The sequence below is a fragment of the Lynx rufus genome, unplaced genomic scaffold (assembly GCF_022079265.1).
Source record: "Lynx rufus isolate CCGP_SWC_20201006 ecotype Redwood Valley unplaced genomic scaffold, mLynRuf1.p SCAF_2, whole genome shotgun sequence".
Lineage (NCBI taxonomy): Eukaryota > Metazoa > Chordata > Mammalia > Carnivora > Felidae > Lynx > Lynx rufus.
Genome location: NW_025814834.1, coordinates 124,351,577 through 124,371,514, shown reverse-complemented (window position 1 = coordinate 124,371,514; position 19,938 = coordinate 124,351,577). Strand labels below are relative to the sequence as shown.

General features: G+C 38.5%; 1 protein-coding gene and 1 pseudogene across 1 annotated transcript; one reads left to right on the top strand and one right to left on the bottom strand.

Annotated features, from left to right (window-relative positions):
* Positions 1-1,334: 1,334 nt before the first annotated feature.
* On the bottom strand, positions 1,335-8,431 carry SIKE1 (suppressor of IKBKE 1). The gene is made up of 5 exons (XM_047084911.1): positions 8,214-8,431; positions 7,884-7,989; positions 6,875-7,017; positions 5,128-5,241; positions 1,335-3,287 (listed from the first exon to the last, which is right to left on the bottom strand). Exons 1-5 carry the CDS (start codon positions 8,370-8,372, stop codon positions 3,186-3,188), a joined length of 624 nt encoding a protein of 207 aa, XP_046940867.1. The 5' UTR covers positions 8,373-8,431; the 3' UTR covers positions 1,335-3,185.
* A 3,619-nt stretch (positions 8,432-12,050) lies between these two features.
* On the top strand, positions 12,051-12,613 carry LOC124516304 (microtubule-associated proteins 1A/1B light chain 3B-like; annotated as a pseudogene).
* Positions 12,614-19,938: the final 7,325 nt, after the last annotated feature.

Sequence of the window (19,938 nt, the reverse complement as noted above, 5' to 3'; positions counted from 1 at the left end):
TTAGTAAAAATAGATTTTGCCAATCAAGAACCACTTGAACTCTGACCCGTATTTGGCATTTAAAGGCATCCTAACTTAGTGGTTAAGAGTATGTTTAAGGGTCTCTCTAGGTTGGAATCTTGGTTCCAGTTTAGACAGATAGCATAACCTCCTTGTGCCTGAGTGTATGTAAAATGAGGTATAGTTGAAATGGAGATTATAGAATAACTAGAAAGCACCAAGCTTTCTCCTCCTCATAGAGCCTTCCCTGTATCCTATACATTCTCATATTGGATTTATCACTGCCCTGTAATTATATGTATACTTGTCTCCTCTACCAAATTTTTCTTCAAAAACAGTGTCAACGCCTTTCCCTCACCTTTTTTCTATTCGTAACTCCAAATGAAGTGCCTGGTACATAGCAGATTAGACATTCTCAAACTAGTATCCGTAGAAGTTATCTGGGATGATTATAAAATACAAATTCCTGGGGGCGCCTGGGTGGCGCAGTCGGTTAAGTGTCCGACTTCAGCCAGGTCACGATCTCGCGGTCCGGGAGTTCGAGCCCCGCGTCAGGCTCTGGGCTGATGGCTCAGAGCCTGGAGCCTGTTTCCGATTCTGTGTCTCCCTCTCTCTCTGCCCCTCCCCCGTTCATGCTCTGTCTCTCTCTGTCCCAAAAATAAATAAACGTTGAAAAAAAAAATTAAAAAAAAAAAAATACAAATTCCTGGATCCCATTCCTAAGTTTCTATTTCAGTAGTCAGCAAACAATTTTGGGGAACACGGAATGGACCTTCAATGTTTGAATCAAATTATGTGAAAATTATCAATATAAGTCAAGGTAAAAGGTATTAAGGTAAGATCAGTAATATTTAAGCATTTTTCAAGGTACTTCTAAACTCAGTTTTTGTAATTTGATTTGTAATCATATAATTTTGAATTTCTAAATCATGAGGAAATGTCTAAAACTATTTTATTTATTCATTTATTTGTTCGTTTAGTTAGTTGAGAGAGAGGGAGAGAGCCAGCACATGAGCCGGGTAGAGAGGGCAGAAGGAGAGAGAAGAGAGAATCTCAGGCAGGGTCAAGCTCAGCATGGAGCCCGATGTGGGGCTCAATCCAACAAACCTGGGATCATGACCCGAGCTGGAATCATGCTCAACCGACTGAGCCATGGAAGTACCCTTCTAAAACCATTTTAGATGCAACTATTTGTAGACTTATACATCTGACTACATCATGCTAATTATAAAATATTTATGAAAAGCCCTGTCTACTTGACATGTTGCTATTATGTGAAAAATAGACCTTTTTATTTCCTGATAATTAGACTCACTGCGGAATAAAATTAACTGTTATTCTCAAAATGAAGTTTTTATTAGAAACATTCATATTAACACTAGCCAGAATTACATTATGTAGGGTGCTGAGAGCTCTTTAGACTCAGACTTCAAGCTTTTGATTTGCCGGGGTGAAAAGTTAACATAGATATTTATACTGATATCTAAGATGTAAAGTACTTTATAAACACCCTTAAAGGAACATAAGGCAGATAAAGAGACACCATGTCATATTTTAATGGGCCATTTGATGGCCCTTTATAGTCCACTGCCTCCTGAGTGGAACTGTGGGACACACAGTGGCACTTAGGGTATATACTTCAAGCCAAATGGCTGGACTAAAGGTTTACTTACTCTTGGAAAACAAGATAAAAATGCCTACACTGGGGGTGGTAGTATTTTTCAAATTCTGTATAGGACTTTGAATAGAAATTTGACAAATTCTAAAATACCTGATTATTAAAGACCACCACTATAGGCAAAGTCATTTCAGTATTACTGGGATCAGATGCTTTTAGGATATCTTAGTGAAGTTTTATTGTTTTAATTGGAATTAATTCTTTATGGCAGTATGAAAGTTTACATCACACAAAGCACAAACAAAAAACTCTTTTTAATACTGGGTCTCTCCTATGCAGTATGGTGCTTAGTACTACTGGAAAATGTGGACAGGTTTAGGATTTGTTATTTCAATTATTTTTAGGCAAACCTAATCTGACAGTATAACATGAAGTAATTTGTAAATATCACATGTGACTAAATTGAGATGGGAGAATGAGTCGATGAGTGAGCCTAGTTGACCACTCAGCATTTGAATCTCAACACTGCTTTATCGTCTGCACAACACGATGAATGTAATAACTCTCATTAGGTGATAAACTTTTGTTTCCTTGTGAAAAGTGGATCTAAGAAGAAAGCCAACTGCCAGTACTAATAATGAAAGACATCCAAGTAAGTGATGGTACTCAACTATAAAAAGAAGTTCTATGTATAGTAAACAGAATGTTGTACATTAAAAACCATGATGTGAATAAACCTATCATATGCTCTTCAACTGGGTGAATCACCCAAGTTGAAGATTTCCTATGAGGACAATATTGAAAAATTGACTATTAATATCAAATAGAATAAATAAAAGCTACCTTTAGGATTTAACTAAGAGTACATGTGTATATGCACATACACGGGACAAATTTCTCAGGATTCTTTGAACAATACAATGACTTTACTATCACTAGAAAAAAGGTGGACTTATTTTCAAGTATGTTTCTTGGGGACTAGCAGTAGGTTCTCTCAAATTAAGAGTAAAGACACCAGGTCATAAAGTGCCAACTCTTAGCACCAGAGAGACTTAAAACTTCATAGGAGGTGAATGACGTTACAAATCAGAGAATCTACTAATCTAGTTCTATGGAACTGTATTACTTTTCTCAACTGGAAAAAAAATCTAGGTGTATGCCAAGTAGATTTAAAAAGCTAATCTCTTTTAAAAATTTTTTAGAATTGTAATTTACAATCCTATATAAAATAAAATTGCTGGCTTATAATAAAAGGCTCTAAGTTTCAGAGATATGAACAAACAAAAAGGAACTGGTAACACAGTTTATATAAATCAAGGTCCCAGAACTGAAAATTAAAAGTAGTCTCTCAGAGAAAGGAATGGTGAAACTCAGTGTGTATTTTCACGAACACACCCAAAAACTGTTTTGTGGACAGCCAATCTGATTTCGAATTTCTGAACTGCCACCTGATACCTTTAATCAACACTAAATCAAGTCTGAGGCAAGACATTACATGGACAATACTCAAATAGAAAGATAATAACTTCCTTCCTTGACAATCTCCAGCTGTCATTCAGAAGTGGAGTTATTTGATGGCTTGGGAAGCAGTGTCCATTGAGTTTTCCTTCCTGACCTGAAGAGATTCACTGCTGATGGACAATAATTCTCGAAGTTCCTTATTTTCAAGCTGGAAAAAAAAAGGTATGTTTATTTCAGTATTTTGATTGTCAAACTGTATCAGAATACATTGTTTTGGGCCAGGAACAGAAAGCATATTAATTTTAAACATTTGAAAGAAACAAAATAACTGAGAATTTCCTAAAATACTAATTATTAATCATTTAATATACATTTACTGAGTAATTTATATAAACCACATGTTAGGATTACAAGGAAAAAAAACCAAAGTCTCTCTCCACCTGAGGTATTCGGTGCTTGTTGTACTTTTTGTGGTTCCCACTAGTTTTACTACTATTTCTTCTACCTTTTAAATTCCTAATAATGTTTTTACTGTGCTCAGTCTTTTCTCCTGAATGTGCTACAGTTTTGGAGGAAGGAAGAAAAGGAGAAGAAACTACTCATGGGTCCACAGCCAGGTACCAGTGGGTGTCCTACATACATCATCTCACAACAACATGTAGGGCAGGTACCATTCCCTACATCCATGTTCTCTAGAAGACGAGGACACTGTGGCTCACCAAAGTCCAAAAACTTGTCCAAACGCAGACAACGTGGATGTGATACTGCTAGGGTTTCAATCTGATGTTGGTGTCCTTTCCACTTAAAATACTGAGTAAAATTTGTTCCACATTTCCTTAGGGCTATTTCCATAGTTGAGGTACATCAGGGATAGTATAGACAAGGTTGTTCTACTGTTTTAACTAACTCCTAATTCCTACTTGGGACCTTGTCTCTCCCTTTGATTTCCAGCTAGGGCAGCTTGCACTCTGTATCCTCATTCTCTCTGTAGGAAATTCTAGGAAACCATAGCATTTTTAGGCTTCATCAAGAGTCTGCGTCCATGGTCATTAAATCGTCTAACATATAAAGTGCTTCCCTTAGTACTGTGCATCTCTCCTAGCATGTACAAACCATTTCATATCATATAAGTACTAGTCTTATTCCTTTCAGTAGACTCTGTGCAGGGATCCTCTCTTTCTCTCTGATATTTCTCAAAGGGGCCATGACAGCATCTTGTAAAAAGCAACATTCAAATGATTTACTGTTATGTGTTTTCTTAATAATTTTATGGGATTCTAATACCTCCAGGTCTTTTTTTTTCCCTTGGTAAATTATTGCTATTATAATAAAAATATTACATGAAAAGAGCCTTTAAAAAATCAAAACTGTAAGGCTTATAAAATAAATAGCATGCCCTTGGCTTTGTTCCCCAAGGGCAACTACTTTTAAAACTTTTATCTATTTCTTTTGGTACTTACTTCCATAGTTAATAAATGAATAATTAATAGTAATTATTATGCCTGTACTGCTATATATATATTTTTAATGTTTATTTTTGAAAGAGAGAGTGTGAGTGGGAGAGGGGCAGAGAGGGAGACACAGAATCTGAAGCAGGCTCTAGGCTCTGAGCTGTGAGCACAGAGCCCAATGTGGGGCTCGAACTCATGAACCGCGAGGTCATGACTTGAGCCGAAGTTGGATGCTTAACCAACTGAGCCACCCAGGTGCCCCTGTACTGCTATTTCTTGATGATCAATTTAAGACATTATCTGATTTCCTTTTATAGCAGAGGAGGGATTTTAGCTCACATGTAATCTGTCTCTTCTACTCTCTCTATCCTCTCAATATGGTAATATCTCAATTTCTAGCCAATACATAGTTGGCATTTTCATTGTTTGCTGCTGATTGTATTTACTTTCTTGGAAAGGATGTAGAACAGGAGTTTTAATTTTAAATCACGAACACACAGAAAACATCAATACACTGCCTAGGATAGCAATGGCATACCTTCTGGACTCTAAGAAAACTCCCTGAATATTGTGACCCTATAATAGCAACAATCTTACCTCTAATTGGGCTAGTTTTTCCTGAATCTTACAAAATTGGTCATCATCCACCTGAACTGCTTTCCTCATCACTTCTCCCATTTCACAGATTCTGTCAATCTGACTCTCAATTTCCTGTAAAGATTAAGATTAAGAAAGGACAAAGGTGAAAAGTTATCTTTTCTATAGATGTTCACGAGAACATATACATTATGAGTTAAAAAATTCCTTTAATCTATGCTATAGAAGTTACACAGGAGTTTCATCACAATCTGAGTCTGAAGAGGCAAAGATATAATCAAGTTATCTTGTGGTATTCACAAATAAATAATTTGTTTTCAAAAGATTGATTCTAGTCTAACCAACCACTGGCCATTGAACAACATCTCTAAGTGGCTGTTTAACTTAAATTTGAGTATATTTATTGGCAGGAAGCTCACTGCATTCCAAGGTACCTTATTCTATCATTGGACATATCTCTTCGCAAGTTTTTCATGTGAGTTAAACTGGTTTTGTTTTTTTTTTTCTTTTTTAAATGTTTATTTTTGAGAGAGAGTGAGTGAGGTGAAGAGAGAGAGGGGGACAAGATCCAAAGTGGGCTCTGCGCTGTCAGCACAGAGCCTGACGCAGGGCTTGAACCCATGAACCGTGACATCATGACTTGAGCTGAAGTCCAATGCTAAACCAACTGAGCCACCCAGGCGCCCCAAACTAAACTGTCTCTTTTAAGGTTCAAGTTTTTTCCTCCAGATAACAGAAAATCGTTTATTTTTCTCTTCTAGATGAGAGCTATTCACATATTTAAAATATTCCTGCTCCCTAAGACTTTTGTTAAGTCAGTAAAATGCTTTCAAAGGAATATAAGATGCAACTTATCTTTCATAAATTCCCTGGAGCAAATAGGTGCCCATCTTTTAATCCCGTTTTAAATGATATAGTACATGTGAATGTACAATGACAACTATGAAACACTCTACAAACATAAGCACAATTACTAGGTCTCCCAAATTAAATCATAAGCAACCAAACTATAGAAACTACGCCATGTATTTTTTTAAAACCATACTTCTGACAACATAGTATGATGCTATGTAGTTCAGTTTAATAAAGGTTTACTGACTGCCTGCTATGTGCCAGGTACTATGTTAGGGATAAAAGAAGAATTCATGCTCCTTACAATCAAGGAGCTTATAGTTTAGTGAAAGTACAATAATAACCAACTAAATATTGGGGCGCCGGGGTGGCTCAGTGGGTTGAGCGTCCAACTTCGGCTCAGGTCATGATCTCGTGATTTGTGAGTTTGAGCCCCGCATTGGGCTCTGTGCTGACAGCTTGGAGCCTGGAGCCTGCTTTGGATTCTGTCTCTCTCTCTCTCTCTCAGCCCCTCCCCTGCTCACTCTGTGTGTCTGTCTCACAAAAAATAAATAAAACATTTAAAAAAATTTAATAAGCAACCAAATAGTTACTGAGCACCTTCAGCACTACCTGGCATTATGTTTGGTCAAGGAACTAAGCATCCATTAATCTTGAAAAGAGATCTTGGTGAGGAAGGGAAGAACCTTAATCCCACTCAGAGAAAAGCACCTGAACAGTCCCTTACCCCCCTTCTTTCTATTCATATCCTTACAAAGGTATAGGGAAATCAAAGCAAATATGATAAACATGAAAGGAAAACAAGCTTACTTTTCTTCAAAAACAAGCAAACAATTTAAAACAATTCAAGATTTCAATCCTGTTCATTTAGAACTTATTCATCAAAATTTCTTACTGCAGAGTGAGACTGGTGAGCTTTCAGGACTGGTTCAGCATCCACGGCCTTTTTAGCAACCATTAATTGTAACATCTGTTTCCGGTACTTGCTCATGATGAGTTCCAAAGCATCCTGGTGTTCCTCCAAGGAAACCCATAGCTCTATAAGAAAATAAATAAATAAAATCACTTGGCAGTGATGTCTGAGAGAGAGCTCTCAAAGCCAAAGCTCTTAAAGTTGGAATTTTATGACAGTCCATGAGATATTGTGAATGCAAAGTTATAACTCAGTGTTTAAGTCCACAAAACTCAACAGTTAAGGTCTATCTGAAAAATAACTTTCTAGGCAGAGGCAGCATAGTCTGGTAGAAACAACATGGGATGTAGAACCAGAAGACATGGGTTTCGGTTCAATTCTGTGAGTTACTAGCTTACTACTACTCCTATGCAAATCATTTAACCTCTCTGAGCCTATTAACTGCATTGTAATATTAAATACTGGCTTATCTACCTCAAAATGAAGATATGAGAATATAATGTGATGATATATGTGAAAGCTCTCTGTAAACTGACATACAAATAACTTCATACTATCATTGATAATTTACTCATTAAACCTGAGAATATATACCCTGAGGATAAAATTCATTTCTTCCACCTTGCACAAGAACATTTTAAAAACTTCTTCAATCTTAGTGTTTATGTCAATTAATAAAAAAAAATTTAGGCTCTTGAGGATATTAACTCTTTTCTTATGCAAATATCCATATGGGGATACACAAATAAGCCATGCAATAATTCAACTCTACTAAGCACCCCCTTTGGTAAGCAGTCTATAAATGCAAAATCAGTCAGATGACCTTAAAAAGGGTAACGTAAACTTTATTGTTACTGGGCCAGCAAGGGATAACGCTTTTTCAAAGTACTAATCCGGAGATATATATAAGATGTGAAGTTAGTTTGGCAAGAACTTTTGAAACATTATTGGATATTAGAAAATAATAACTACAGAAAAAGACCTGACTAACCTCTGTTTTCCTGCTGCAAGTCTCTAATCTGTGTGTTCTCTTGGGACAGCAGAATGTGAGGTTTGAATTTGGACATGTCCTTTATATCGGGTGCATCTTCTTGATACTGGACAAACAGAGACAGACTAAGCGCGCCGTTAACAGGAAAACAGCCGCGGATGCAACCGCGGGGCTCCAGGGCAGCATTCTCAGCCCCGACCCCGCAGAAAGGTCTCACCGCCACCCTCTGAGAGCAGGCATAAATTTAAAGCCGGGTTCCCACCGTCCTATGCCCTCCACCCCTCCCGGTGCACAGAACCCGCGGGCACGGCCCCCTACCCTCTGCCCGACCTGGTCCGGAAGCGCCGTCCCCGCCTCCCTCATAGCGGCCACCCGCCGGTGCAGCGCGGCGGACTGATCCACTAGCGACTCTGCAGCCGCGTCGTGCTCTCGCAGCCGCTCCAGCAGCGTCTTGGCGTCTGTCAGGATCTTCTCGATGGTGCAGCTCATAGCGGCCCAGGACCACGGCCCCCCGCCCTGCTCACCTACACGAACCTTCCCTGAACCTGTCTCAGCGTTACAGACGTCACTTCCGGTATGTTTAAAAGGCGCCTAGGCAGCCGCCATATGCGCCTGCGCAGTGGCGGCCCAGTCCGCCGGTGACCCAGTTTACCAGCAGCCTCGCCGTGCGGCCCAGCCTTGCGCGGAGCCCCAGGCTTGGCCTGGCCCCGCCTGGCCCCGCCTCTGGCTTCTGGCTCCGATGGCCAGGTAGTCAAGCTGGCTTCTGGTCCGTGTCTTTTTTCCCAGTGGGTTCTGACTGATGTGGATTGCTGTTCAGTCATCTTTTTTTTTTTTTTAATTGTGCTTGGTTTCTATTTAAAATTAATTCTTAAAAATTGTGGTAAAATACACATAAAATGTAGCATATTAAGCATTTTCATGTTTATTTATTTTGTTTCATGTTTATTTATTTTGGGAGACAGAGCAAGTATTTTGGGAGAGGAGCAGAGAGAGGGAGGGAGGGAGGGAGGGAGGGAGAGAGAGAGAGAGAGAGAGAGAGAGAGAGAGAGAGAGAGAGAGAATCCCAAGCAGGCTCCACGCTGTCAGCACAGTGCCGGATACTGGGCTCCATCCCACCAACGGTGAGATCGTGACCTGAGCCAATATAAAGAGTTGGACGCTTAACCCAGTGAACCTTTTTTAAATGTATACTCTAGTACTGTTTAAGTGCATTGCCTTCCTTATGCAACCATCACCACCATCCATTTCCAGAACTCTTCATCTTGCAAAATGGAAACAATATGTCCATTAAATACTAACTCCCTATTCTGCAGTCCTCTCAGCCCTTGGTAACCACTAATTTACTTTCTGTCTGTATGAATTTGACTACTTCAGATACCTCAAGTACAGTAAGTGGAATTATACAAATGATATCTGTTGTTTTGTTACTAGCTTATTTCACTTAACGTGTCCTCAGGGTTTATCTATGCATTTCAGAATTTACTTCCTTTTTAGGGCTGAATGATAGTTCATCAAATGTATGTGCCATATTTTGCCTATCCATTCATCCACTGAGGGACACTTCCACCTTTTGGCCACTGTGAACAGGGATGTTTGCTTATCTGTTTGAGTCTCAGCTTTCAATTCTTTTAGGTATTTACTAGAAGTGGAATTGCTGGATCATATAATAATAATTCTGCCTTAGATTTTTTGAGGAAAGATCATACTGTTTTTCACAGTGGCTGTACCATTTTACATTTTTAACAACATTGCATAAGGATTCCAATTTCCCCACATTCTTGCCCACACTTGGTGCTTTCTTTCTTTCTTTTTTTTTTTTTTTTGATAGCCATCTTCATGGGTATGAGATGCAGTCATTGTTATTTTCTGCTTGCTTATTTTTCCTTTCTAATTCAATTAACAAATAATAAATTTAACCAGAATGGCACTGACTTCCATACTATTTGTTATATTGGTTTATAAGAGTTTACCATATCAAGCTTGTATGCCAATCTTTGTTCTTTTTCATTCATTACTTTAATAAATATTTTTGGTGAGACTACTTTGGTTCAGGCACTGTTTAGTGTCTGAGAATGCTTCAGAAAATGACACAAGGTCTCTGCCCTTAGGGAGTTTATATTCTAATGGGAGAAAGAGTTCATACTCTTATGAATAATTGAAGTTCATGACAGCATAAGGAGGCTGGTAAAACAGGCAAGTGCCTCAGAGAAGTAGTGACAGGTTAGAGAAGCAGCGGGGAAAGAACTATGCTTTTTACTTTTGTATTTCAACACATGGCACAATGGAGACATTCAATGATTGTCAAGAGGGTGATGGGGAACAAGTTAAACAAAGATAACAAATCAGGACCACTGACCGACAGAATAAAGAATAATGTAGAGCCACAGATACAAAGAGGTTTCATTCATTCATTAAAACAAAACAAAATACCCTCCCTAAGTGATCTCTTTCACTTATTTACCTTTGACTTCTATTCAGGGATGATGGTTCTCAAATTCATCTCTGTAGCCCCAATCTTTTCCATGAACCTAGAATATATTTGTATTCGCAGAGGGAGAAGATCAAAACCCGATCTCATTATTGATGTTTATATACCTGCTCTTCCCCGTTTCAGTAAAGAGCATATTATCCATTTGCCCAAAAGAGCATCCTGAAAGTTGTCCTTTATCCTTCCTATTTATTCTTTACACTTAATTAGTTATCAAAGCAATCTATCTCCTTTATACCATTAGGACATATTTCCTTCTTTTTATTCTCACTGCTACTGGGTAGTTGGGCCATCATCCTTTCTCACCCAGATGCAGCAACAGTCTCCCAACTGGTCTTGTCCCTACCTCAAGTCTTCTTCTTCTCTAATAGCTCTCCCTTAAGGACACCACAAGCCATGCTGCCCTTTCCATGGTGGCAATTATTCTTCTATGCCCCACCCATGTTAGAGCTGAAAACTAGACTGTCATTGTAATTCCCCAATGACACTGCCAAACCATTACTTGTACTTGGTTGTGTAATTACAACCTCTACTTTATTTGAAGTTTACATCATGCAGCTGAAGAATCTTCTGTCCCTCCTCATTGTTGTCAGTTACTGACTACCTTGGATAGTCCCCTTTATTCGTAGGAATAAGGAATTGGCTTACGGTCTTTTTGATTACTTCATTGGTTTGCTCTCATCTTGGGTGACATTCATGTCTATGTGGACAATTTATATAATGTCTTCCTTGGCCTTTTCATTTCAAGAGACATTGAATTTATTTTGGGCATCCATGACCACACCCTTGATCATTCACTAAGAATTTTTCCTCATCGGGAATTTAAACTTTCAGGGGCACCTGGGTGGTTCAGTGGGTTGAATATCTGACACTGGCTTAGGTCATGACCTTACAGTTCCTGAGTTCAAACCCCGCATGGGGTTTCTCGCTGCTGTTGGTGCATAGCCTGCTTTGGATACTCTGTCGCCCTCACTCTCTGCCCTTCACCCACTTGTGCTCTTTCTCTTTCTTAAAAATAAACATTTAAAAAAAAGGATTTTAAACTTTCATATCTAATCATTTGACTGCAACCTTTATTTTAATCTGTCTAGTTCTTGCAGCCTTTTCTCCCACTACTGTCTCTTTGACCTCATCCAGCTCTTTCATTTCTGAATATGTCATAATCTCTCTACCTATCAGATTATTTTGTTATGCTCTAATTTTCTTTCCCTGAATAGACAGGGAGCTTATGATAGCCAATGTGAACCACAGTCTCTCTAGTACCCTTAATTTCTGTGCATATAATTAATAATAATAATATATTTTAATTATTATACATACTAAGCCATATTATTATATAATATGTTACATGTTATGTATAATTATCATACATTAATTATTAACTATATATGTGTATATTTATATATCTTTTTTTTCTTTTAAGTAGGCTTCATGCCCAACGTGGAGCCCAAGATGGGGCTTAAACACAGGGCTCAGATCAGGACCTGAGCTGAGATTGAGATTTGGATGCTTAAGCGACTGAGCCACCCAGGTGCCTCTGTGCACTTTTTTAAAAAGCCAAATGCAAACAGTAAACTCCAACCCTTGACCAAGGGTTCTACTGATTCTAGTAGTGGTTAAAACAGGATACAGGGTTTTTGTTGCCATTTTTGCTTTTATTTTTATGAACAAGTGTTGAGCGTGTTTATAGCCTTCATATGGGAAGGATCCAATGGAGGAAGAGTTAAAAGAGAGGAGGGGGACGTATGAAGGAGGAAGAACCAGAAGAAAAGGGACATAGTAACTATTTAATAAATTTTTTCAGGAGTTACTGTCTCCACAGTCAGAGCCACTGCTGCTGCCATCCTATCTCAATCTCCTATGCCAAGATCTTGGAGAAGACCTTCAAGTGGCTCTGCACCTTGCAACAAAGAATAAAAGATGCCAAATTTACCCAAGAGCAGTATCCTACCCAAATCCCAGTGACAATAGAACCAAGAAAGGGTGAGAAGCAGTTTCCTATCCTGGATAAAACTGAGTTCTTTGCACCTGATCACATCAAAATGAGTGAACTCATCAAAATAATTAGCAGGCTCTTACAATTCAATGCTAATCAAGTCTTCTTCCTGGTTGTGAATGGACACAGCATGGTGAGTGGATCCATGCCAATTTATGAGGTGTATGAAAGTGAGAAGCATGAAAATGGTTTCTGGTATATGGTATATGCCTCTAGGAGACATTTGGAATGAAATTGTTGGTCTAAGATTAGAAAACTGGGTCTATTTTATTTTGCTCCTTTGTCCTCCATATGGTAAGTTTTGAGCTCTCATACCTATTTTTTTTCATGTTGTTGCTAACTAATGGCTTTCTAGGACTTGGTCTTGAAAAACCACAGACCTTCATAATTATGGTAAAAGAAATCTCAATAAGATAAGGAAAAATGTTTAGTCTTCTAGAAAGTCAGAAAAGCAGATACTCATTTTGTATCATAAAACTTCTTGTAAATGTTAATTCTAATTAAGAGACACCCTGACTTCAGAGATTGTTGCTATGGTCTGTGAAAATAACCTTTAACATCTAAGAAGTCTGTAATTCTGATTTGCTGTTTTACTTAATAATTTGTCCAAGCCCTAACTCCCTGTACCGGTGACTATGACCTTCCTTGGAAAGAGATCTTTCCCCAAATGATATGTCTCCCCAAAAGATATGTCCAAGCCTTAACTTCCTATACCTGTGAATATGACCTTACTTGGAAAGAGATCTTTGCATTTGTTTTTTTTTTTTTTTTATAATTTTATTTTATTTTATTTTATTTTCAACGTTTATTTATTTTTGGGACAGAGAGAGACAGAGCATGAACGGGGGAGGGGCAGAGAGAGAGTGAGACACAGAATCGGAAACAGGCTCCAGGCTCTGAGCCATCAGCCCAGAACCTGACGCGGGGCTCGAACTCACGGACCGCGAGATCGTGGCCTGGCTGAAGTCGGACGCTTAACCGACTGCGCCACCCAGGCGCCCCGAGATCTTTGCATTTGTAATTAAAAAAAGGATCTCAAAATGAGATCATCTTGGATTAGGATGAACCCTAAATCCAATGACAGTCGACCTTAGAAGGGGCAGAAAAGGGGGTACCTGGCTGGCTTAGTCAGTAAAGCATGCGACTCTTGATGTCAGTGTTGTGGGTTTGAGTGTTGGGTGTAGAGATTACCTAAAAGATAAAATCTTGAAAAAAAAAAAGAGTGACAGAAAAGAAGAAGACACACAGAGTCAAAAAGAGGAGAAGGTCATGTGACGGAAGTAGAAATTGGAATGGTGTGTTTACAAGCCAAGGAATGCCAAGGTTTGCCTACAGCCACCGGAAGTTAGGGAAAAGGCATGGAATAGATTTCCTCAGAGCCTCCAAAGGGTGTCAACCCTGCTGACACCTTGACTTCAGACTTCTGGCTTCCACACATCTGAGAGAATAAACTTATGTTGTATTAAGCCACCCGGGGGTAATTTATTATGATAGCCCTACGAAACTGATACACACATATAGTTGTTTTGTGTGTGTGTGTGTGTGTGTGTGTGTGTGTGTGTGTGTTTTAACAGAATCAGAAGAACATCATTGGTGATCACTGGCGATGTTCTTCTGATTCCGTTTAAAAAAACCCACAAAAAACAAAACAACTATATGTGTATATCAGTTTTGTAGGGCTATCATAATAAATTACCACTGGGTGGCTTAACAACATAAGTTTATTCTCTCACATGTGTGGAAGCCAGAAGTCTGAAGTCAAGGTGTCAGCAGGGTTGATACCCTTTGGAGGCTCTGAGGAAATCTATTCCATGCCTTTCCATAAATTCACCCTTCTTCTCCTTCATGCATGGAGATTAAAAACAAAGAAACAAAAACTGTGATGGGTATATTTCTTAAGTAAACAAAAAGCCTATTCTTATTTAAATTAACGAGGGAATCCAAGAAACAGGCATTTGGGGTATTATCACAATGTTGGGAGAACAGCAAGATGGGTGGTCCTAGTTATGAAACCCAAACTACCTCTTGTTGGATTAGACTCTGCTGAATCTGCTTGCCTGGCAGAGTGGGAAGGCAAGTGAATGCAGCCCCAAAGTCCTATTAACAATGGTGGAGTCATTGCAGACCAAAGGGTGGCTGACTATGCTTTTAATTGTTTATTTTTAAAAAACACTTCTGTGTATAATCCAGTGTTTGTCATCTAATGTGCTCCAAATCTTTCACAAGTGTGCTGACCAATTCTGATCAATTTGTAAAACTATATGCAATAGGGTCACAAATTTACTTTTATTACACAGATATGTGCACAAACTGTAGCTTATTTTCTGTAATCTGCAATTTCTTGTGAACCCCCATGTCCACCTTATTAGGTAAAATAGGGCAAAAACCCCAACCCTAGCTTTTAGTTGAGTCTGATAAACTTAGTCTAATTAAGTAATTTAACAGCTTCTTTAGGTAAATCAGATTCTTATGTGTGATTGTTTTTCAGATTTCATCCCCCTTTCCCCACTTCAACCTATGATGGAGTATGGGTATTTGGAGGTGTTGGGCAAAGAGTGTCCCCCTGCAAACCCCAGCCTTTGGAGGTGTGGTTAGTCTGTGGTTGGTCTGGTTCCATCCCTCAGAAAGCTTGGTCTTTCCTCTCTACACTCGGGACCTAGTAGTCCTCCCTGACCCATATGCAGCAGTGGGGAGGGGTTTATACATCTAATACCTCCTTAAGGCCATACCTCTCAATAGGTTCCTGGCTGAGGCAGTATTTGGAATCCTTAGTTATAGGACCACCTGGGTACCTCCTGGTGTTGCAGTGAATTCCTCTGGTAAGTTTCCTAGCCAGTTTCTCAGCTACTGCTCTCATTTCCTTACAGGCCAGTGGGAACATCTGGGTGTCTTCCATGTTGTGATCACCATTTCTCTTTCTCTTTTTTAATATTTTGAGAGAGAGAGAGAGAGAGAGAGAGAGAGCGCGCAGTGGAGGGGCAGAGAGAGAGGGAGACACAGAATCTGAAGCAGGCTCCAGGTTCTGAGCTGTCAGCACAGAGCCCCATGTGGGGCTTGAACCCACGGACCGTGAAATCATGACCTGAGCCGAAGTCAGATGCTTAACCGACTGAGCCACCCAGGTGCCCCACCATTTCTCTTCTTTATATCAGCAGTGGTTGTTGTGGGGCCAGCAAGGAGTCCTCCTCTTTAACTAACGAGATACAGATTATCAAACTCTTTGTTTAAAAGAAATCTACCTAAGTCGGGGGTGGGGGTGGACAGGTTAAATGGGCGATAGGTATTAAAGAGGGCACTTGTGATAAGCACTGCGTGTTGTATGTAAGTGATGAATCACAAAATTCTACACCTGCAAGTAATATTGCACTGTATGTTAACTAACTGGAATTTAAATTAAAACTTGAAAAAAAAAAGAAAACTTGCATTTAGAAGGTTAGGTTCTGGAATTTTAACTAATTAATTTTAATTTAATTTAAATTAGTATTATATGAGAGAGCAGACCCGATGAGGTCAAATTTTACTAGAAGAAATAATAATGGGTATGGAATGGAATGCTTTATATCTGCATAGAATTTCAAATGGGAAGCAGGACAAAACATTCTTCTATTTTGGACTTTAACCTGGGACTTCACAGAAGAAAGGTCAGGACCTGTATGTGTCTGTGTCTTCCCACACACAATCTTCTGATTTTTCCCACAGTCCACCCTGACAGAAAGGGCAAGATATTTTTTTTCTACTTCCTCTCAGGCCTGGACACTCCCAAAGTATCCCCTCCCTCCTTTTTGGAACTGTAAAGTGAAAGGAAAGAGAGGCCAGTTGATTAATAAGAAAGCAAATGAGGTATTATTTCTAAATGCAATATATGTTATGAAGTTATGGAGTTATTTGTCAGCAGAAACACTGAATTAGGTGACATATGAATCGCTGTATAATATAGAGTATCAACCTGGGTTAAGAGGCAAAGTTGGCTCCAAAGCCTACTGAATGTTCCGTAAAACATGAATGAGATTGTAAATAGTTCACTCTGTAACATGGGCCCACCTAAATGGGTAGGCACTGTGTTCTGATTCAAAAGATTTATCACCCTTACCCTCATCCTTGACTGATCAGTGTGTCCCTAAATTATGGAAACATATAACCAACAGTGACAGATCCCCTTCCATTGTATGGAGAGCCACATCACAGAAGATTCTTGGAATTTGAAGATTTAGCATTCGTGACCTTTGAGTATGCTCAAAAGATCGTGACAGTCCATGAAGTATGGTGATTTTTCTACTACAAGCTAGTATGTAGGGTCTCTGCTTAGCTAGTGAGTTGGTTTAAGCAACAACTTAACTCTGCACTGGCACCATTTTATTGTTGCATATGTGGTTTTGTATTCATTTTGTGGGGGAAATTATATGCTGCAGTCATCTTTTCAAATTTTCAGTATCATAAAAGTCTCAGGCTTTTTCACTCAGGAATGTTAAGAGTCTACTCTATAAGAAACTGTTATGCCTTTGTAAGGAAGACTTTGTTGGTTGAGGCAAAGCTGTGAAGTGGTAAGAAGATAGTCAAGTTGTCTTCAAAACTACTTTGAAGGAAATGGGAATCCTGAGATGATGAAGTCTGACCACCTTGGTTTGCATCAACTCAGAGAAAAATGAAAATGCTTAGCCTATGCCAGATAAAATGGGCAATTTTATCAAAGTTTTGCCTTTCACATCATGCATACAGCCAGAACTGGGGAACGTAGGTTTGTTTATAAGCTTTGACAAAAAGCCGTGCAGGTTCCCTGAGAACTCTTGAAAACTCTGCAGCTTTCAGCCCTAGCTGAAAAATATATTAGACTGTTTTTGTTTCCCCCTTGAATTTTGAAAGAAATGGTTTTAATCAAAAGGCCCGTATTCTAGATTCCTGATTGATGTAGTCATCTCCACTGTTTTAAAGAGTTATCTCCAGAGATTTACTAACAACTTGCCTGTGGCCCTCAGACTTATTATGACTCTGGTAATCATGTCAGATTCCTTTGTGTATGTCCACATGTCCATTGCCAATCACCTTAGGACCAATTTGCCAAACAGATTATATCAACAGAATTCTGGAAGACAAATTCCACTACCATATCTACTCTAGATAACACTGCTGGTCCTTCTACCTCACCACTGCAGAACTGCAAACAATACTTTAATATACTTTTTACTAAAGCCCACAATTCCAGTACTCTCCCACAATTTCCCACACTGTTGAACCACAACCCTCCAGCACATCTACATTATACAAAGCAGAGTGCTTCAGTATGCACAACAGAGAGTGGCCTACAGGAGAGGCAGTCTTGTGGAAGTCCCTGTCTAATTCTTTTGCTATGCTTGTACAATCTGTTCCTATCAAAATCTGGAAGACGACTTTTTGGGTCCATTCAAAGCCACAGAGATAACCAACTCCATTGAATTCTACCTCTCATTATGCCATTCTGTGATATTTTTTCCTATTACCATTCTGTACTGTGCCTCAGGAGGCCTACATCCTGCCCCCCTTCTCCTGACATGGGAAGCCAAAGTTTACAGAAGAGAATACTGGTTTTATAGAACCATAAACATCTCTGATACCTGGTCTAATGGAAGGGATTAGATCCAGAAGAGCTGTCATTGGAACCAAACTCCTACTTCAACAAGAATAGCAATACTGATGTTTAATAAGTGCTTACTATGTGCCAGTCACTGTTCTAAGGACTTTATATTAATTACTTAATCCTCATGATTATCCTATGTGTTAGATTTTTTTTCTTTTTTTCTTTATTATTTTTTTTAAGGCTAGTTGAGTGAAGCAGTGGGAGTGGAGAAGGAACAAAGAAATCTGTAACTGGCTATGATCAATTAATTATAAACACCACTGCACTCGGACCAGCCCCATGTATTAGATACTTTTATTTCCTAATTCATGCATGAAAGAGCTTTAGTATTATCTGTCAAGCTCAGACTTTTATGATAAGTCAGGTTTTGGTTATACAATCCCATAATTCCTTACTAAAAATCTTGGGTCCCATGTATTCTGAGATTCAGAAAATTTAAGATTTTATGGAGGCACTGAGATCTATAATATTGATATTATAGAACACCCTTGGCAGGGTCTGGGGAAGTACTCAAAATTAAACAGATTTCTGCAGCAAATAAATGCATATTGATTTAACATGGGTATTAAAGATTATATATAACCTCACTCAGCAATAACCCAAGTCATGTTTTTTGTTTTACTTTTTAATACTAGCTTTATTGAGATATCATGTATGATGAATTTCACCCTTTAAAAGCATACAATTTGGTGGTTTTTAGTAGATTTTAGAAGTTGTGTATTGATCAACACTAATTCTAGGACATTCATTACCTGAAATTTCTTTCATAACCATTAGCAGTCACTTCCCATTTCCCTCTCACCCTAGTCCTTGGCAACCTCTAATCAGTTTTCTGTCTCTAATGATTTGCCTATTCTGAGTATTTCAGATTAAACAGAATCATAGAATATATATCTTTTGTGTCTGACTTCTTTCACTTAGCATAGTGTTTTCAAGGTTTGTCTATATTGTGGTGTGTAGGAGAACCTCATTCCTTTTTATGACTGAGTAATGTTCCATACAATGGAACAATATATCACATTTTATTTACCTCTTTATCTGTTGATGGATATTTGGATTGCTTTTTGGCTATTATGAATAATGCTACTATGAACATCTGTGTACAAGTTTTTGTGGGAACATATGCTTTTGATTTTTATGGTTAAATACCCTGGAGTGGAATTGCTTGGTCATAAGGTAACTCTACATTTAGCTTTTTGAGGGACTGCCAAACTATTTTCCAAAGCAGCCACACATCATTTTACATTGTCAGTTCCTTTTCATCTTTGCCAACACTTGTTATCCTTCCTTTTGTTGTTGTTGTTAGAGCCATACTAGTGGGGCGAAATGGTATCTCACTGTGTTTTTGATTTGCACTTCCCTCATGGCTAACGGTGTTGCGTATCTTTTCATATGCTTAATGGCCCTTGATATATCTCCTTTGGAGAAGTGTCTATACAAACACATTGATCATGTTTAAGTTGGATTTTTTGTCTTTTTGCTGAGTCATAAGAATTCTTTTTATATTCTGGATTTAAGTCCCTAATCAAATATATGATTTGCAAATATTTTCCTCTATTTTGTGCTTGCCTTTTTACTTTCTTTATGGTAGTTTTTGAAGTACAAATGTTTTTTAATTTTGATTGAATGTAAATTACCTGTTTTTAATTTGTTTTTTTATGTTGTAGCTGTAATAGCTAAGAAACTACTGCACATTGCAAGGTCATGAAAATTTACTTTTGTTTCATGTAAGAGTTTTATATTTTCAAGTTCTTACATGTAGCTCTCTTATCCATTTTGAGTTAATATTTGTATATAGTGGGAGGTAGCCAGCTTTGCTGCCAAATGAGTTATGAAAACAAGCTTTCAAATTTCAGAGATTTTTGGATTTTGTAAGAATATTTAAGGGATTATAGGCCCTTATGATCCTGCCCCCTGACCACAGGTGGTCGAAGTAGGCATGGACAAGTCACATGAACTG